General features: G+C 33.6%; 1 protein-coding gene across 6 annotated transcripts in view; it reads left to right on the top strand.

The window, feature by feature from the left end:
• Window positions 1-15,917, top strand: part of LRRIQ1 (leucine rich repeats and IQ motif containing 1) — a 259,941-nt gene that overhangs the window by 215,005 nt on the left and 29,019 nt on the right. For 5 of the 6 annotated variants that reach the window (XM_066257794.1, XM_066257793.1, XM_066257796.1 and 2 more), the window contains exon 27: window positions 13,595-14,049. In XM_066257794.1, coding sequence (XP_066113891.1) covers window positions 13,595-13,737 — 143 coding nt within the window. In that variant the 3' untranslated portion in view covers window positions 13,738-14,049. Of the gene's footprint in view, window positions 1-13,594; window positions 14,050-15,917 lie in introns of those variants that run through there. The other variant, XM_066257791.1, reaches the window with a different exon arrangement.

Genomic DNA, 15,917 nt, shown 5'->3' with positions numbered 1-15,917 from the left:
ATAAAACTGTACATGCCAATTTCCCAATTAAAAAACAACAGAAACTATTATTCCTGATGTGTTGTAGTATGAAAATTATGTTTGCAAGTGAAAATTTTCTCCATGCGAGAATACTTCTAAAGTCCCTGATTTTATGCCTTATTCAAATTGTCTCTAATTACTGTAGCTAGGTTCAGGCAACTGAGATGGGGGAAAAAGTCTTTCCTTTAAATGTTTTCCAAGTAAGGATCAGAAAATTAAACCAACTATGAGAAATGAGAGCTATCTTATAAAATTAAGTTGAATTTTGAAAAGCTAGAAGTGATTTTAAAGATCAACATGCCTACTGAAATAATTTGGCTTAAGATTATTAACTTGTGGGGGGTAAATACACAATATAGTATACAGATTTGTTGTAGAATTGTGCACCTGAAACCCATGCAATTGTATTAACCAATGTCAACCTAATAAATTCAGTTAAAGAAGAATATTCTACTATAAATACTTAGTAAATATTTTAATATCCCAATTTATTTTTTAAAGTTATTTCCTAGTGTGAACCCAGTCAATACTTCATAAAGTAGCATTTGGAAACTACCTTTGGATTACTTTAGCTCAGTGATTTTCAACTGTGTACCATAGAAATTTTTAAAACATATAATGCATGACTATTTAGGCAAAGGCACTGACCTCTTTTCCCTTAGAATGTCAAAAAAAAAAAAAAAAGACAGTAGCCAACACAACAGTAGTCATCCAGTGTAAATGCCCTGTCTTGAACCATAATTATCAATATATAGGTCATATAACAGAGTTGAATCTTATTGGTCATGTAGCATAGTAAAGTTGTATCTGATTGGTAAATACATCATACCAGAAATCCTTATACACAAGTGTAGGCAGCTGATATTTTAAAAAGTCACTTTGGAGCAAAATGGGTAGGTTATTATTATTATTATTCTAAATCAATCAAAATTATACCTATTATTTGTCAGATTGGCAAAAAGTATAATATCTGTAATTGGTATGCTGCAGCATTTTAGTAATTAGTTTATTTGTGCATGAGATTTTAAAAAAGGCTGAAAACCAATGTTTTAGCTAGACATTTACTTTTCACACACAAAAAAGTTGTTGCTAATAAATTTAAAATTAAAAACAGAGAAGTAGGTATAAACCTATAGGTACAAGCAATTTAATAAATACATTATCCTAAAAGTAATAAATAAAGTCTGTCAAGTTTTGTACAAATGCAAAATGCTATTACAAGAAAAAACAAAGGAATAAGATGTTAAACAACTATCATCTTTAAGAAAAATTTTAGTTTTTCAATTTATAGGACTATGTACAATATGGCCTTATTTTTCTATCTGATTATTCTCATGCAGAATGTTATTTAGAGAACAGATTTGCAGACTCTCTTGAAGAAAGCAATGTTTTTTTCAAAGGAACTCTAACTCACTGATGGGTCAAGACTGGAAGGAAACAGAGGAGTTTTCATTGTGTGTGTGTGTGTGTGTGTGTGTGTGTGTGTGTGTGTGTAACAGAGACAGAGAGGGACAGACAGACCAGAAGGGAGAGAGATGAAAAGCATCAATTCTTCGTTGCAGCACCTTAGTTTCTCATTGATTTGTCATGTGCCTTAATCATGGGGCTACAGCAGACCAAGTGACCCCTTGCTCAAGCCAGCGACCTTGGGCTCAAGCTGGTGAGCCTTACTCAAGCCAAATGAGCCCCCCCCCGTACTCAAGCTGGTGACCTCGGGGTTTCGAACCTGGGTCTTCCGCATCACAGTCCGATGCTCTATCCACTGCGCCACCAACTGGTCAGGCGAGGGGTTCTCTTTTTAAAGGTAAGGCTAATAATATTTTAAATCCACTCTGAATGAATAACTCTGAAGCTATTTGTGGTTGTTTCATTCAATGAACATTTATTAAACACTTTATATAGTAAGCATTATTCTATATTATAGAGATAATTTCTAATTCAATTAAATATTAAAACTATATTTTTAAAAAATACAAGTCAGCCTCTGTTCTTATAGTTATAGCTAGTACAGTAAATGTTGCAATATTTTTATAGAGCTGAAAGTTATTGTCAAAATTTTTAAATATATAATTTTGGTATTTAAAAAAATATAAGCAATATGTTGTGTTAAATGCCTTGAGCCTGACCAGGTGGTGGTGCAATGGATAGAGCATTGGACTGAGATGCAGAGGACCCAGGTTCAAAACCCCAAGGTCTCCTGCTTGAGCACAGGCTCACCAGGTTGGATGCAGGGTCACAGGATTGAGCATGGGATTATATACTGGACCTCATGGTTGCTGGCTTGAGCCCAAAGGTTGCTGGCTTGATCCAAGGTTGCTGGCTTGAGCCCAAGGTCACTGGCTTGAGCAAGGGGTCACTTGCTCTGCTGTAGCCCCAGGGTCAAGGTACATATGAGAAAGCAATCAATGAACAACTAAGGAGCTGCAATGTAGAACTGATGCTTCTCATCTCTCCCCCTTCCTGCCTGTCCATCCCTATCTGTTCCCCCAACCCTGTCTGTCACACACACAAAAAAAACAAAACAAAACAAAAAAAAAAACACCTCTCCATATTTTTCTCTGGAATATTAATAATAAACTTTATTTAAATAAACTCAATTTAGTGCAAAGATCTGTTAATAAACTTCAGTGTTAATTTTTAGGTGGGAGGACCTATATCTGTGGTCACCAGCTAGTTCCCTCTCCTCCTACAGTAAAAAAAACTTGATTGGGTGAGAAATTACTGCATAGTCTTTATAATTATTTGACATTTTCATACTACCAACCTTCTTACTTGAATCATAAATTTACAATATTACATAAATACCAGCCCAAAAGAAGATAAAAGATAGATATACACATATAAACACACGCACATAGAGCTCTACCTTCTGATTTCTTGCCATGTTACTTACAATTTACATTCATTACAAGCATGATTTTCAAACTGAAAAACAGTATAATAGTTATACATGATTTTATTTTAATTTATAAATATAAGACCAATCACTGGTGCTTCTTGGTGGATTTACCTTCCCATTTTCTCATCCTGTGGCTCTCCAACCCTTCTGCTACTCTGCTACTAACTTGCGTTTCTTTTGAAATTTCCTTCTTTCAAGGCTCCAAGATCTCTAGCATTTGGACCATATGGCAGCTCTGCTACTTCCTATTGGTCCTTCATATTCTGTAACTTACGTTTACATGTCAATGATTTCCTCACTCAGTGGTTTCAACATTTTTACATTTAACTTTATATTCTGTCGCAGAGTGGTTAAAAGTTATGTCTAATCTGATTCTTATGTGCATATTTTTCTGTATAGATTGAAACTACAATATATAAAAAAAGAATCAATTGACTTGTGTTCAAATGTTTACTAATTAGCTAGTATATTGGTTTTATTTGTCCCTGGCCTTTAAAAATCTAGATAATTTCATATTTCTGATATATTTTCATCATATACTATCTTAAAGAAGAAGCATGTAATGTTTAGAATTTTGTGTCCATTTTTGCAAATTTAAAAGGAAACACTACTCACAAATGTTATTTTATTAAAGTATGTGTTCATGTAATATAGCTAAAATCACTCAAATAGGGGGCTATTTTTGGAATGGCTTCAGAAATTGTGGTAACACCTAGATTATGAAGACATTAAGGGGTAAACAGACAGTGACGTAATAATTAAAGGATAAAGAAGTCTGAAAAAAACTTTTGATAAAATAACTCTCAAAGTTTAAAAATTATTCTGAGGGTCATGAAATCATAACCTATATCATAGATATATGTAGATATGGATGTGAATACAGATATGGAAATATCTTTCCATTGTGTTTCCTCACATGCAGAAATTGGAGCTATTATTGATATATTTTATTCATTTTTAGTTTCATAGACTTTATTTCCAGGAAATGAACAGTTCTTTCCATTCCAAGGAATGCAAATATAGATATGCATTTCACATTTGCTACCTCTTGATTTTATTTATGGTAATATTATATTAAAGCTATGTTTTATGGACATGGACAAGAGTGCGGTGGTTTCCAGGGGGAGGGGAGGGGCATAGAGAAAACCAAATAAAAGGTGACGAAGGACACTTTGACTTCGGGTAACAGGTATACAACATAATCAAATGTCAAAATGATCTGGAGATGTTTTCTCTTAATCTATGTACTCTAATTGATCAATGTCACCACATTAAAATTAATTGTCTAAATAAAAAAACAATATTTTTGAAAAAAAGTGATAAAAAGCTATGTTTTATTTTAAATACTAAACAAGGTATTGTCTTTTTTTATGATAAACCTTAGTCATGTGAAGTCAAGTTTCAACTTTATTTTATTATTTATCACTTACTTTGGGGAATATAATTTAACTACCCTGGCTCAATTTCCCCAGCTTTAAAATGAGGATGATATGTGTCTTGCAGACTGGTGTTGAAGATGAAAAGAATTGGTGAATATGACATGTTGAGGCAGGGCTTGTGACATAGTGGACACTTCGGTTTCTCCTGCTTCTCGGTGTGAATTTTAGAGAAAATTAGAAATGAATTGATGTTGACAGAAAATCAAAGAGCAATGGCTGATGAGGAAATACTGGCAATAGCACATCATACTCTTTTAATATATTTGAGAGTAAGAATAAGAGAATTGTGTTAAAGAAAAATTTTACTGATGTTAATCTTTAAGTAACTAGCATATTTTGATTAACTGGCATACTTTAAAATGAAGGTGTTTTCCCCACAAAATATTCTAACAAAAGATTCTTTGATACCGCTGTCTATGCCAATTGCTGCAAAATTTTATTGAAAAAGAAGTAAAAAGTAACTGTCAGATTTTTCATTTAAAAGTTTCAAATTTCAGTCCCACTTTAGAAGTTACATACTTTCTTCAGAGAAAAAGACAGTAAGGATAAGATTTTGTAACTATGGCCAATTTAAACATTTTTATTTATTTTTATTTTTTTATTTTTTTCATTTTTCTGAAGCTGGAAACAGGGAGAGACAGTCAGACAGACTCCCGCATGCGCCCGACCGGGATCCACCCGGCACGCCCACCATGGGGCGACGCTCTGCCCACCAGGGGGCGATGCTCTGCCCATCCTGGGCATCTCCATGTTGCTTCCAGAGCCACTCTAGCGCCTGAGGCAGAGGCCACAGAGCCATCCCCAGCGCCCGGGCCATCTTTGCTCCAATGGAGCCTTGGTTCAATTCCCGGGTCCTCCGCACGCTAGGCCGACACTCTACCGCTGAGCCAACCGGCCAGGGCTAAACATTTTTATTTTATAGATAATGAAATCTGGCTTTATCCTCAAGTTTTTCTTAATTTTTAATATTTTTACATTTTATGTAGATTTTATTTTCTTTTAAACTTTTATTAAATTTATTGGGGTGACATGGTTAATACAATTATATGGTTTTCAGGTGCGCCACCCCAAGTCAAGTCTCCTTCCATCCCCACTTATCCCCTTTGCCCTCTTCTCCTCCCCACCTCTTTTCCCTCTTGTAATCACCATACTGTTGTCTGTGTATAAGGTATTTGTTTTGTTTGTTTGTGTTTTTCCTTAATCCCTTCACCTTTTTCACCCAACCCTTCAGCCCCTCCACCCCGCTCCCATCTGACAGCTGTCAGTCTGTTTTCTGTATCTATGAGTCTGTTTCTAGTTTGTTTATCTTGTTCATTAGGTTCCATATGTAGGTGAAATCATATGGTAACTGTCTTTCTCTGCCAAGCTTTTTTCACTTAGCATAATACTGTCTAGGTTCATGCATGCTGTCTGAATATGTAAGATTTTCTTTTCTTTTTTTACAGCCTTAATATTTTATTGTGTAAATGTACCACAGCTTTTTTTATCCACCCATCTACTGATGGGCACTTGAGCTGCTTCCTAATCTTGGCTGTTGTAAATACACTGCAGTAAATATGATGGGTACATATATTTTTCAAATCAGTCTTCTGGGTTTCTTTGGATATGTTCCCAGAAGTGGAATTGCTGGGTCATGAGGCTGTTCCATTTTTAATTTTTTTGAGGAAACTCCATACTGTTTACCATAGTGGCTGCACCAATCTGCATTCTTACCATCAGTGCATTCTCCACATCCTTGCTAACACTTGTTTGTTGATTTATTGATGATAACCATTCTGACAGGTGTGAGGTGATATCTCATTGTGATTTTAATTTGCATTTCTCTGATGATTAGTGGCATTGAGCATTTTTTCATATGCCTATTGGCCATCTGTATGTCTTCTTTGGAAAATTGTCCATTCCGGTCTTTTGCCCATGTTTTTTTGTTGTTGTGTTTTTTGTTTTTTGAGGGTTTCTTGTGTGTTTTTTTCTGAAGTGAGAAACGGGAAGGCAGAGAGACAGACTCTTGCATGTGCTCGACTGGGATCCACCCAGCCTGTCCACTAGGGGGTGATGTTTTGCCCATCCAGGACATTGCTCTGTTGCAGTGGGAGCCTTTCTAGCACCTGAGGTGGAGGCCATGGAGCCATTCTTAGTGCCCGGACCAACTTTGCTCCAATGGAGCCTTGGCAGCGGGAGGAGAAGAGAGGGATAGAGAGAAAGTAGAGGGGGAAGGATGGAGAAGCCGATGGAGTGCTTCTCCTGTGTTCCCTGGCTGGGTATCAAACTGGAGACATCTACACACCAGGCCGATGCTCTACTGCTGAGCTAGATGGCCAGGGCTGCCCATTTCTTAATTGGATTGTTTGTTTTCTGTGTTGAGTTATATAAGTTCTTTATGTATTTTGTATATTAACCTTTTATCAGATGTATTATTGGTGAACATGTTCTTACATTCGATAGGTTGTCTTTTCATTTTGTTGATGGTTTCCTTTGCTGTGTAAAACTTTTAGTTTAATGTAGTTCCATTTAGTAACCTGTCAATAAAAAAATTAGAGCTACTTCTCAATAGAATTTATTTTTTAATTTTTATTTAGCAAGAGTTGGTCTCTAATTATGTAAATTTTTAAACTTTAAGAAATAATAATAAAAAAGATCTTAAGTTTAAAATTTTTATTGGTCTAAATCTTTTTGACAGGAGTTTTAAATATACTGGTTTGTTAGATCTTGGTATTTTGTCCCTGAAGTTTGACAATTAATTAAACAATGACATTAATGTTAATACTTCAGCCCTCAAAGTATTCCTGTAACCAGAACTGATGTACTGGTTATAATCACTGTTATACCAAAAGCATATCTACATGGAAGCATCTAAAGTCTACTACAGAATAGTTCAACCTATTGATTACTGTTAACAGGCTGAGAATGCCTATTTTCAAGATCTGAGACAGTTTAATTAAACAGTCAAAAATTATTTCAGATAGAGTTAAATATAACAGTTATTAGTAACCAAAGAATAATATTTATAAATTTGAAACAGTAGATAGTTTCACCAGCACTTGACATTATCCAGAGAATGACACATTTTAACTGTATTTGTGTGAGAGAACTAGTTGTATATATGTCAGCTACATTTATTATTTATGAAAAAACACACATTTTAACATTTTTGAGGACAGGATTCATGTATGCTCTATTGACAGTATGTAGATTAAAGCATCATGTTTTTAATGTGATATTTTTGTTCTTATGCCTTTCTTTCATGATCATTTTCCTCTATAAACTTACTGTGACTTTCTATTTTGGTTATTGTTGCTTTCAAACCAATTTCTTATGCTAGCTAACATAGTGTGAAAATAAATGGGTGTGGTCAAATGTTAAATGCATTTGTCAAATGAACAAAACTGAAGTACAATAATATAATAACGCTACAGGCTACTCATGTTTATTGTTGCCAAATGTCTTCCTACTAAGAACTAATAAGCATGGAAAGGGATAATGAAAGTTTCCACAAAATGTTTTTGGGAAACTTATCCACAAGTCTTCACTATCTGGGAATGTGAATATAAGTGTTTGTTTTTACACAATTTCCATATGAGGATTGTAAATATGATGGAATTAGGAGAATAACGTCAAATTGAAAACAACTACAATGTGATAGTTGCTAATGTTTTTTGGCACATAGAAGAAAATTGACAGGGAAGCTGTATTGCAAGGCAGAATAGAGCAGTGCCTGCTACATAGTAGGCACTAAACAAATACACATTGAATGAATGTATAAATAAAAGGAAGATTTTTAAAAAATTTTCACCGATATTAGAGAGAAAGGAGCAGGGAGTCTACTAGTTTGGTGGGAAACCGGAAACTGTAATAACCAGAGTTATATAGAATAGTTATCAAATGAAGAGAGTTTTAGTTAATTTTTTACTGATTAATTTCAGAGAGATAAAAAGAGGAAGAAAGAGAGAGAAGCATTCATTTGTTGTTCCATATAGTTGTGCATTCATTGATCACTTTGTGTGTGCCCTGACCAGGGATTGAACCACAAACTTGGTGTGTCAGAAAGGCATTCTAACCTACTAAGGTAACCTCCAGGGAGAGTTTTAGTTAATTTATGGACCATGTGACAAAAGGCAAATTTAGTTCTGAAGAAAAAAAAAGACAAAACCTATTTAGAATTTACAACTATCAATCAAAAGAAAAGTATTTCTGGAAAAAAAAAGTGTTGAACTACATTAATATAAAAACCAGAGAATTTATAGAAACAACATAGTATTTCTAACACCACATTCTAATCATTCTTGTTTATGTGTACACAGACACAAGGTATCTTTGAGAAGAAATAAACATAGTAGTGTGTTAAAGGTAAGGAAAGCTGAGAAAACAGTAACATATTATAAGGAGGCCTCAAAGACCATAGATCAAATAGAAATGGTAGCTATTATAAAAGATCATGAAATAGGCAAAATGCAAAAGTAAAAATCTATACACCAAAAACCAAAATAAGATTTTCCACCATATATAATGTTTTTTCTGTCATAAATAGGAAAACTTTTAAAAAATAAATGTCTAGATAAAGCTAATTAATATGGCACACATTTTGATTTAAAAAGAAATAATAATCATTGTGATTTTTTTGCAACAAACATACTGCAGATATTTTAGTAACAAATGTATCAAACCTAATTTTTTTTTCTAAACCTTTTTTTTTTTTTTTTTTTTTTTTTTTTGCATTTTTCTGAAGCTGGAAACAGGGAGAGACAGTCAGACAGACTCCCGCATGCGCCCGACCGGGATCCACCCGGCACGCCCACCAGGGGTGACGCTCTGCCCACCAGGGGGCGATGCTCTGCCCATCCTGGGTGTCGCCATGTTGCGACCAGAGCCACTCTAGCGCCTGAGGCAGAGGCCACAGAGCCATCCCCAGCGCCCGGGCCATCTTTGCTCCAATGGAGCCTTGGCTGCGGGAGGGGAAGAGAGAGACAGAGAGGAAACCGTGGCGGAGGGGTGGAGAAGCAAATGTGCGCTTCTCCTGTGTGCCCTGGCCGGGAATCAAACCCGGGTCCTCCGCACGCTAGGCGGATGCTCTACCGCTGAGCCAACCGGCCAGGGCCAAACCTAATTTTTTTATTTATACGTCTCTTAAATATTGGGGAAGAAAAATAACTGTAAATGTCATTGTCCAATTGGGATACTGAGTTACAGATATTTTATTAATCTTTTTATAAGTTATATTAAAATAGTATTGACTGAAAAAGCTTGAAAACAATTCTAAAAACAAGAAAATTCACCATGTTACATTAAGGAAGTCTGAATGTGGTATAAATAGCCTGTTTGTTATTTGTTTTGTTTTTACCCACAGTGTTAGACTTTAAACTATCTGCCTAAAGGTCACTGTAAATGATCATTGTGATTAAAGGTTGGATATACCAATGGCCTTAAAAAGCAATAGGCATTTGAACACAGTAATACCTACCTCAACCTCAAATGGCCAAGTGTAACTCAATTATAGCACTTAAACTGATGTAAACGCTTTGCTGCTAAAAATTTGTTCTGGTCATTTTCATTAAAATGTTGATTTTTTTTTTCTCCATGCTTTGCTTATACTGTATCTGCTGTTAAACAATACAATATGGGAAAGACTTTGAAATAATTTCTATATCCAGACACATAGTGTTAAGTGTATCAATGAAAATCCAGTGATGTATTACTATACAACATGAAATTTTTATTTTGACCTGTTTAACAAAGTTTTTTTAAACATACCAGGAGATCCATTCAAAGCGTTTTACATATTAAATTACTTTTCAAAACATAGCATGTATAGACCTTGACATTTGTTAAAGAACCAAAGATTTAACAACAACAAAAAAAAAATTTTAAGGACCAGAACAAATCTTTAGCAGAACACAGATTATGTAGCAAAGAAGTGACTTATTGGAAGATAAAGCATATTTATCAGAACGTACTTTCAACATATATGTAGGAGACAATTGGTTGATTTGTATGATCACTTACAAATATGCAGCAGACTGGTGTTAAAGAAACATAAAATCTAAAACAATAATGCTGCAGAAAAGAGGAAAAAATTGTCATGGTTCCTTTTGCCATAAGTCTTTTATTCAAGGAACACATCAGTAGGTCTAAGTCTAATGTCAATTTTTTGAAGCAGGATTCTCTATTATATTTTTATGTGGGTAAGTAATTTTAGAATGATTATACATTGACTGTATTAAATTGATTCTCTTTTTCATTTCTAGAGTAATCGTAGGACAGAGTAATAGCTTTGCAATGAATGCCAATATGTGGTTTCTTCATAAATGCATTGTTTTACTTCTCAATTTATTTTCTATATATCTGGTGGTTCAAGAATTTATATGATAACAAAAAGAATCTCACTAAATGCAATGAGAGAATAAGCTATATTGATTAGTGCTCAAATTGTTTACTTACACATAGCCAAACAATAAAATAAAAGCTTTAATCACATCTAAAATATTGTTTTTTAAAAAACCAATATATTCACATAAGTGTTTATGTAATTCTAAACACTACTTTTCTACAACATTTCATGCCACTAAAATATCTTTCAAAATTGCTGTAAAGCTATTTTGTAATATCACACAATATGATTTTTTAATAATGATTATTTGCTGAAAGAGTTACACTAAACAATGAAACACTCCCAACTGCCTTTTAAATATAGGGTTACATTGTGGATAACTACAAAAGACTTGAAGATTCATTAACAGCTTCAAAATGAAGACAACAGAACCATGTTAGGGATAAAAACTGGTACAATACTATAAATATATAGTTAATCCAAAGCCTCAGAATGTAGAGTCACTGTTAAGAATCAGGACTTTGTTTGAAAATAAAATCTGTTTTAATGTAACTCACTTTATTTCATTTTGAAATATTATTTTAAAAGCATATATAATTATCTATAAATATTTCAATACTTTGTCCAGAAAGTGCCATCCTTCTTACATGTTATTGCCAGCTTTGATAAAAAGCTTATATTAAGAATAAAGGCAGTAAATAATACACATTTATACTATTAAGATTCTTTCATGAAAAATATTAACTAATAATGAACTATGTTATTGAGTTATATTTTAAAATACATACTCATTTCTACATTATTATCTTGAATGATGCTTGCATGAAACTTGATTTACCTTTTTCTATCGAAAAGAAAATTTATAGAAATCCACTTATTCTTTTTTACTGTTTTTTCTTTCAAATAAATATATCTGACTTCTAAATGTGCCTCAATAGCTCTTCATTTGTCAGATCTCCCTGCCGGCCACCCCTCCAGCCCCAGCATTCTTCCTAAATAATGTGTTCTTGTAAATACCTATTTGATATCCAGGATATAGTTTATTCACCAAAGAATTTTTACTGCTGGGGCAAGATGAGGGTTTACTGTTACTGTTTTGTTGTTGTTGTTTTAAAGACCAAGGTACACATTCCAGTCTGTTATTTGAAAAGAATGTATTTTCAATGTGTAACTAACTAGTAAACAGAGTGGATGAGCTTTTAGCATGCTTTCTTACATCCTTTACACTAGTACTTTATCATTAGGAAAGTCTTGCATTTATGAACCAGTAATATTCCTTTTGCTTGAAAGAGTTCTTACAGTTTTACAAAGGACTACTGCTGACTTACAGGGAGTAGCATAATGCAGGCTAAATCTGGCCGGCACATGAAAGCCAGCTCCATTTGGCATCTCCTAGTTGTTCCTCTTGCTGCTGAGACGGCCTCCAGGAGGGCCAGCTGTGAAGGTCTAAACTCCTGAGCTCTGTTCTGCTTGTGACTCCCATTACAGACTTGTGCCTGTAGCCTTAGCCATTAGCCTCTCTGTGCCTAGCATATACCCTTTCCTAATACAATACCTTTTAATTTTTTCCTCCCTTTCGGTAATGTCCTCTTTGTAGACTAGAAGTAAAATATGCTCCCTTTATAGAGGCTCCTTAACTCTTTCATATTTGTTTTACTAATCAGTTTTTAAAGTTAAGAAACAAAAAGCAATACTTTATTTTTAAAAGAGCTTTTAAATATAATATAGACTTAAAAATCTGTATTCACCAGCATGTTGCACCAAATTTGAAGATACAGACCAATTTCCAAAAACAGTCTAATGTTTTCTAACCTACTTATGTATATATTTTTAAATATTTAAAATTTTATTTACAGAAGTATTCATTTCAAAAAAAGGATTAAATTTTTTCCCCCTTTAAACTTATTTAAAACACTGAAGAGTCACAACGGAGAGTCACGTGGTTTGAACCTTTGCCTCAAGCCAGTGCTGAGGGAGCTCTGGAATGCTTCACGGCTTCTTTCAAACCCTTGCCCTACAGATACAGCCCTGTGTGCTTGCTTCATCCTCAGGAGATTTAAAGCAGATGATCATCATTCTTAACAGTACTCTTGATACAGTGTCTTGGGGTCTTGCCGAGTAAAACATTCCTAATCCACTATCCTATTCTTTTATCTGCTGTGTATTTACCACTAACAATTTGTGTTTTTCCTGGAGAAATTTTTATATGCTGAATATAAATAATGATTTGTTCCATTTTATAGCACCTGTTTACAAAACGCTCACAGATCTTACCATCACTGCAGTATAATCAGAAAGGCAGTTTTCCCCCAAACCCTGTAATGCACAGATTTCTTTCCCCTCATTTATAAAATGAAGGTTTAGAAAGGTTATGACCTGTCCAGAATGACAAAGTTGTGTTGTATGCAGCCAGACTAGAACCCATGAATATTTTTAGAATCTAGACCTAATATGCTTTCCATTTCACCAAGAATTCTTTTTCCTGAAGTTATTAATTCAATCAAACTATTTCTAAAACTAATTTTTTTCTTAAACTAAGCTTAACAACAGTCATTATTAATGATGATATAAGCAATTACAAAAATTTAAACTATGAAAATATAAACAAATTTAAGTAACTAAATACTAAGAAACATCTCATAAATCTTGAAATACCAGAGATATTTGAATTGTAGATACAAGGAAACTACTATAGTTATTTAACTTTTTTACTCAGGTGCTTTTATTTAACCTAAATATAATTTATACAAAACTTTGATTATATTATTTTGCAAACAAAAAGGTAACAACATACTTTTTTAAAACTCAAAAATCATATAGTTCTACAATGCATGTTATTGACAAATATATTGCTTCAAAATATGTTATTTGGATCAATTTCAGTGAAAGTATACATTTCATATCACTGTCTAGGTTTTTCAGTAAAAGGAATTCTTGCACCAATGATAACAAATACAGGACCTTCTAAGAAAGAACGTATATCATTCCGTGACAATCCTGTACAACTCAGTGGTGGATGGGGAAGTGGCAAAAAGAAGGCGAACACTTCACACTAATTCTTCAAGCTTCAGCATACGGTACTCGGTTTCTTTTCAAGAGTCCTGTGGGTATTGGTCATGTTACCAATAGGGTACAATATTTTAGAGTACTGTATTTCATAATTATGCTTTATGGTGGAGTTATCTAATTTTCCATCTGTAAAATACAGTTTTGCTGTTGTTCTTGTTCTTGTAGAATGACCTCCAAAAATTAATTCTTGAATTATTGCAGTGGAATTTGTATATTCAATTTCTTCTTTTGTTTAATATTTTGTGATTCACATATTAAAGATGGTTTTGGTTATGAATAATAAATTGTAATATCATACACATACAAGCATATAATGGTATTTTATTGACACTTTATAATATTAATAAATAATATATTAATAAATTGTATTTGACTATATTATTATAATTAGCTATTTCTTTTTTCTTTTTTTTTTTTTGTATTTTTCTGAAGTTGGAAACAGGGAGGCAGTCAGACAGACTCCCGCATGCACCCGACTGGGATCCACCCAGCATGCCCACCAGGGGGCGATGCTCTGCCCATCTGGGGCATTGCTCTGTTGCAACCAGAGCCATTCTAGCGCCTGAGGCAGAGGCCATAGAGCCATCCCCAGCGCCCGGGCCAACTTTGCTCCAATGGAGCCTTGGCTGCGGGAGGGGAAGAGAGAGACAGAGAGGAAGGAGAGGGGGAGGGGTGGAGAAGCAGATAGGCACTTCTCCTGTGTGCCCTGGCCGGGAATCAAACCTGGGACTCCTGCATGCCAGGCCGACACTCTACCGCTGAGCCAACCAGACAGGGCTATAGTTAGCTATTTCAAAGATAAATTGATATGTAAAGTATTTCAGAGTAGACAATGAAAATAGCCCTCATTTTTTATTTTACTTTGTCATCATAGACTAAAATTGTTAAGAAAATATACATCCCATTTAAATTAAAATGAAATATAAATTTTAGTATTTGTTAATTTAATAAATTGGACATTTTATGTATAATTTTTTTATTCAGATATATGTTGCTCTTATCAGTTATAAAAGGTAGATATGAATACTGGTTCATTAATATTGTACTGACTCAAAAATATTCTATTTTAACTTTGTTAAGGCACCTTAAACTTATCATTTAAAAATATTTTTATATCTTAACCTTATAATTTTGAAATATTAATATTTGTTAAAATGAAAGACCAGTTTTATTAAACTCTTCCTATTTTATGGTTAATATTCTGTGATATTGTAGTAAATAAAATGTGCAAGTGCTGCATTTACCTTTAATGCTTCTTAGAATATTTTACTCTCCCAAACCTGAAGCTTTTTTCACAAAATTAAATTCTCAGGTGACTTTCTGGTGTGTTGCTGTGTGATAGGATCCAGTTGACTTTATGTTTTTTCTTTATTGGTTCTATGATACTTTTTAATGAAGTATTTCATCTAATACTGACAAAGCAGATAGACACGCATGTATTGTGTCTGTCATTTACTTTGGGGACTCTGCTGCATTCCAAACCTGTAAATTTAATTTGATTGAAATAGAAATGTTAATGAGCCTTGAGCTGTCATCAATAAAGAAAACTCAGATTCAGATGTTGTGGTCTAGAAATGAAGCTTTCGAACATAAGTTCTGTAATGTACCTGCTCTTTGAGCATGCAGTTCTGCCATCCTATACTAAAAATATCCACAAACCAACAGAATGTGATGTAGAAAATATTTGATCTTAGCTTATTGTGAACACTGCAAGAGAAAGGCACATTAAAGCTGATATAAATACGGTTTTATGGTTTGTATACACAAATCAATTAAGTGAAAAGGCTATTATGAGAAGTGAAATGTTTATGATTAAATTGTTTTAATGCCTAACAATAATTTAATCAACACTTTTCTTATGCTGTGATTTGTATAGTTGTCTCATAACATTAATTTTGAGGAAAATGATGCATGCTTATATTTCTTAAATTTTAGGTAGTGAAATAAATATAATAGTTTTCTAATTATGGTATTAACATGGAAATTCTTTGTAGTATTGTATATTGTGTCCAGCTTTAAAATGATCATTTAAAAATCAGAGTTCAAACTTATTTTAATACTAGTTCATTTGTGTTTATGAACATAGAAAAGGTAAATTTTAATCAAATTTTAAATTTTATTAAAAATTTTTAAATTTTAATTATTTTAAAAAAACCTGAAATTAAAC

This window comes from Saccopteryx bilineata, chromosome 2 (assembly GCF_036850765.1).
Source record: "Saccopteryx bilineata isolate mSacBil1 chromosome 2, mSacBil1_pri_phased_curated, whole genome shotgun sequence".
NCBI lineage: Eukaryota > Metazoa > Chordata > Mammalia > Chiroptera > Emballonuridae > Saccopteryx > Saccopteryx bilineata.
This window is presented reverse-complemented; position numbering and strand designations above follow the sequence as displayed.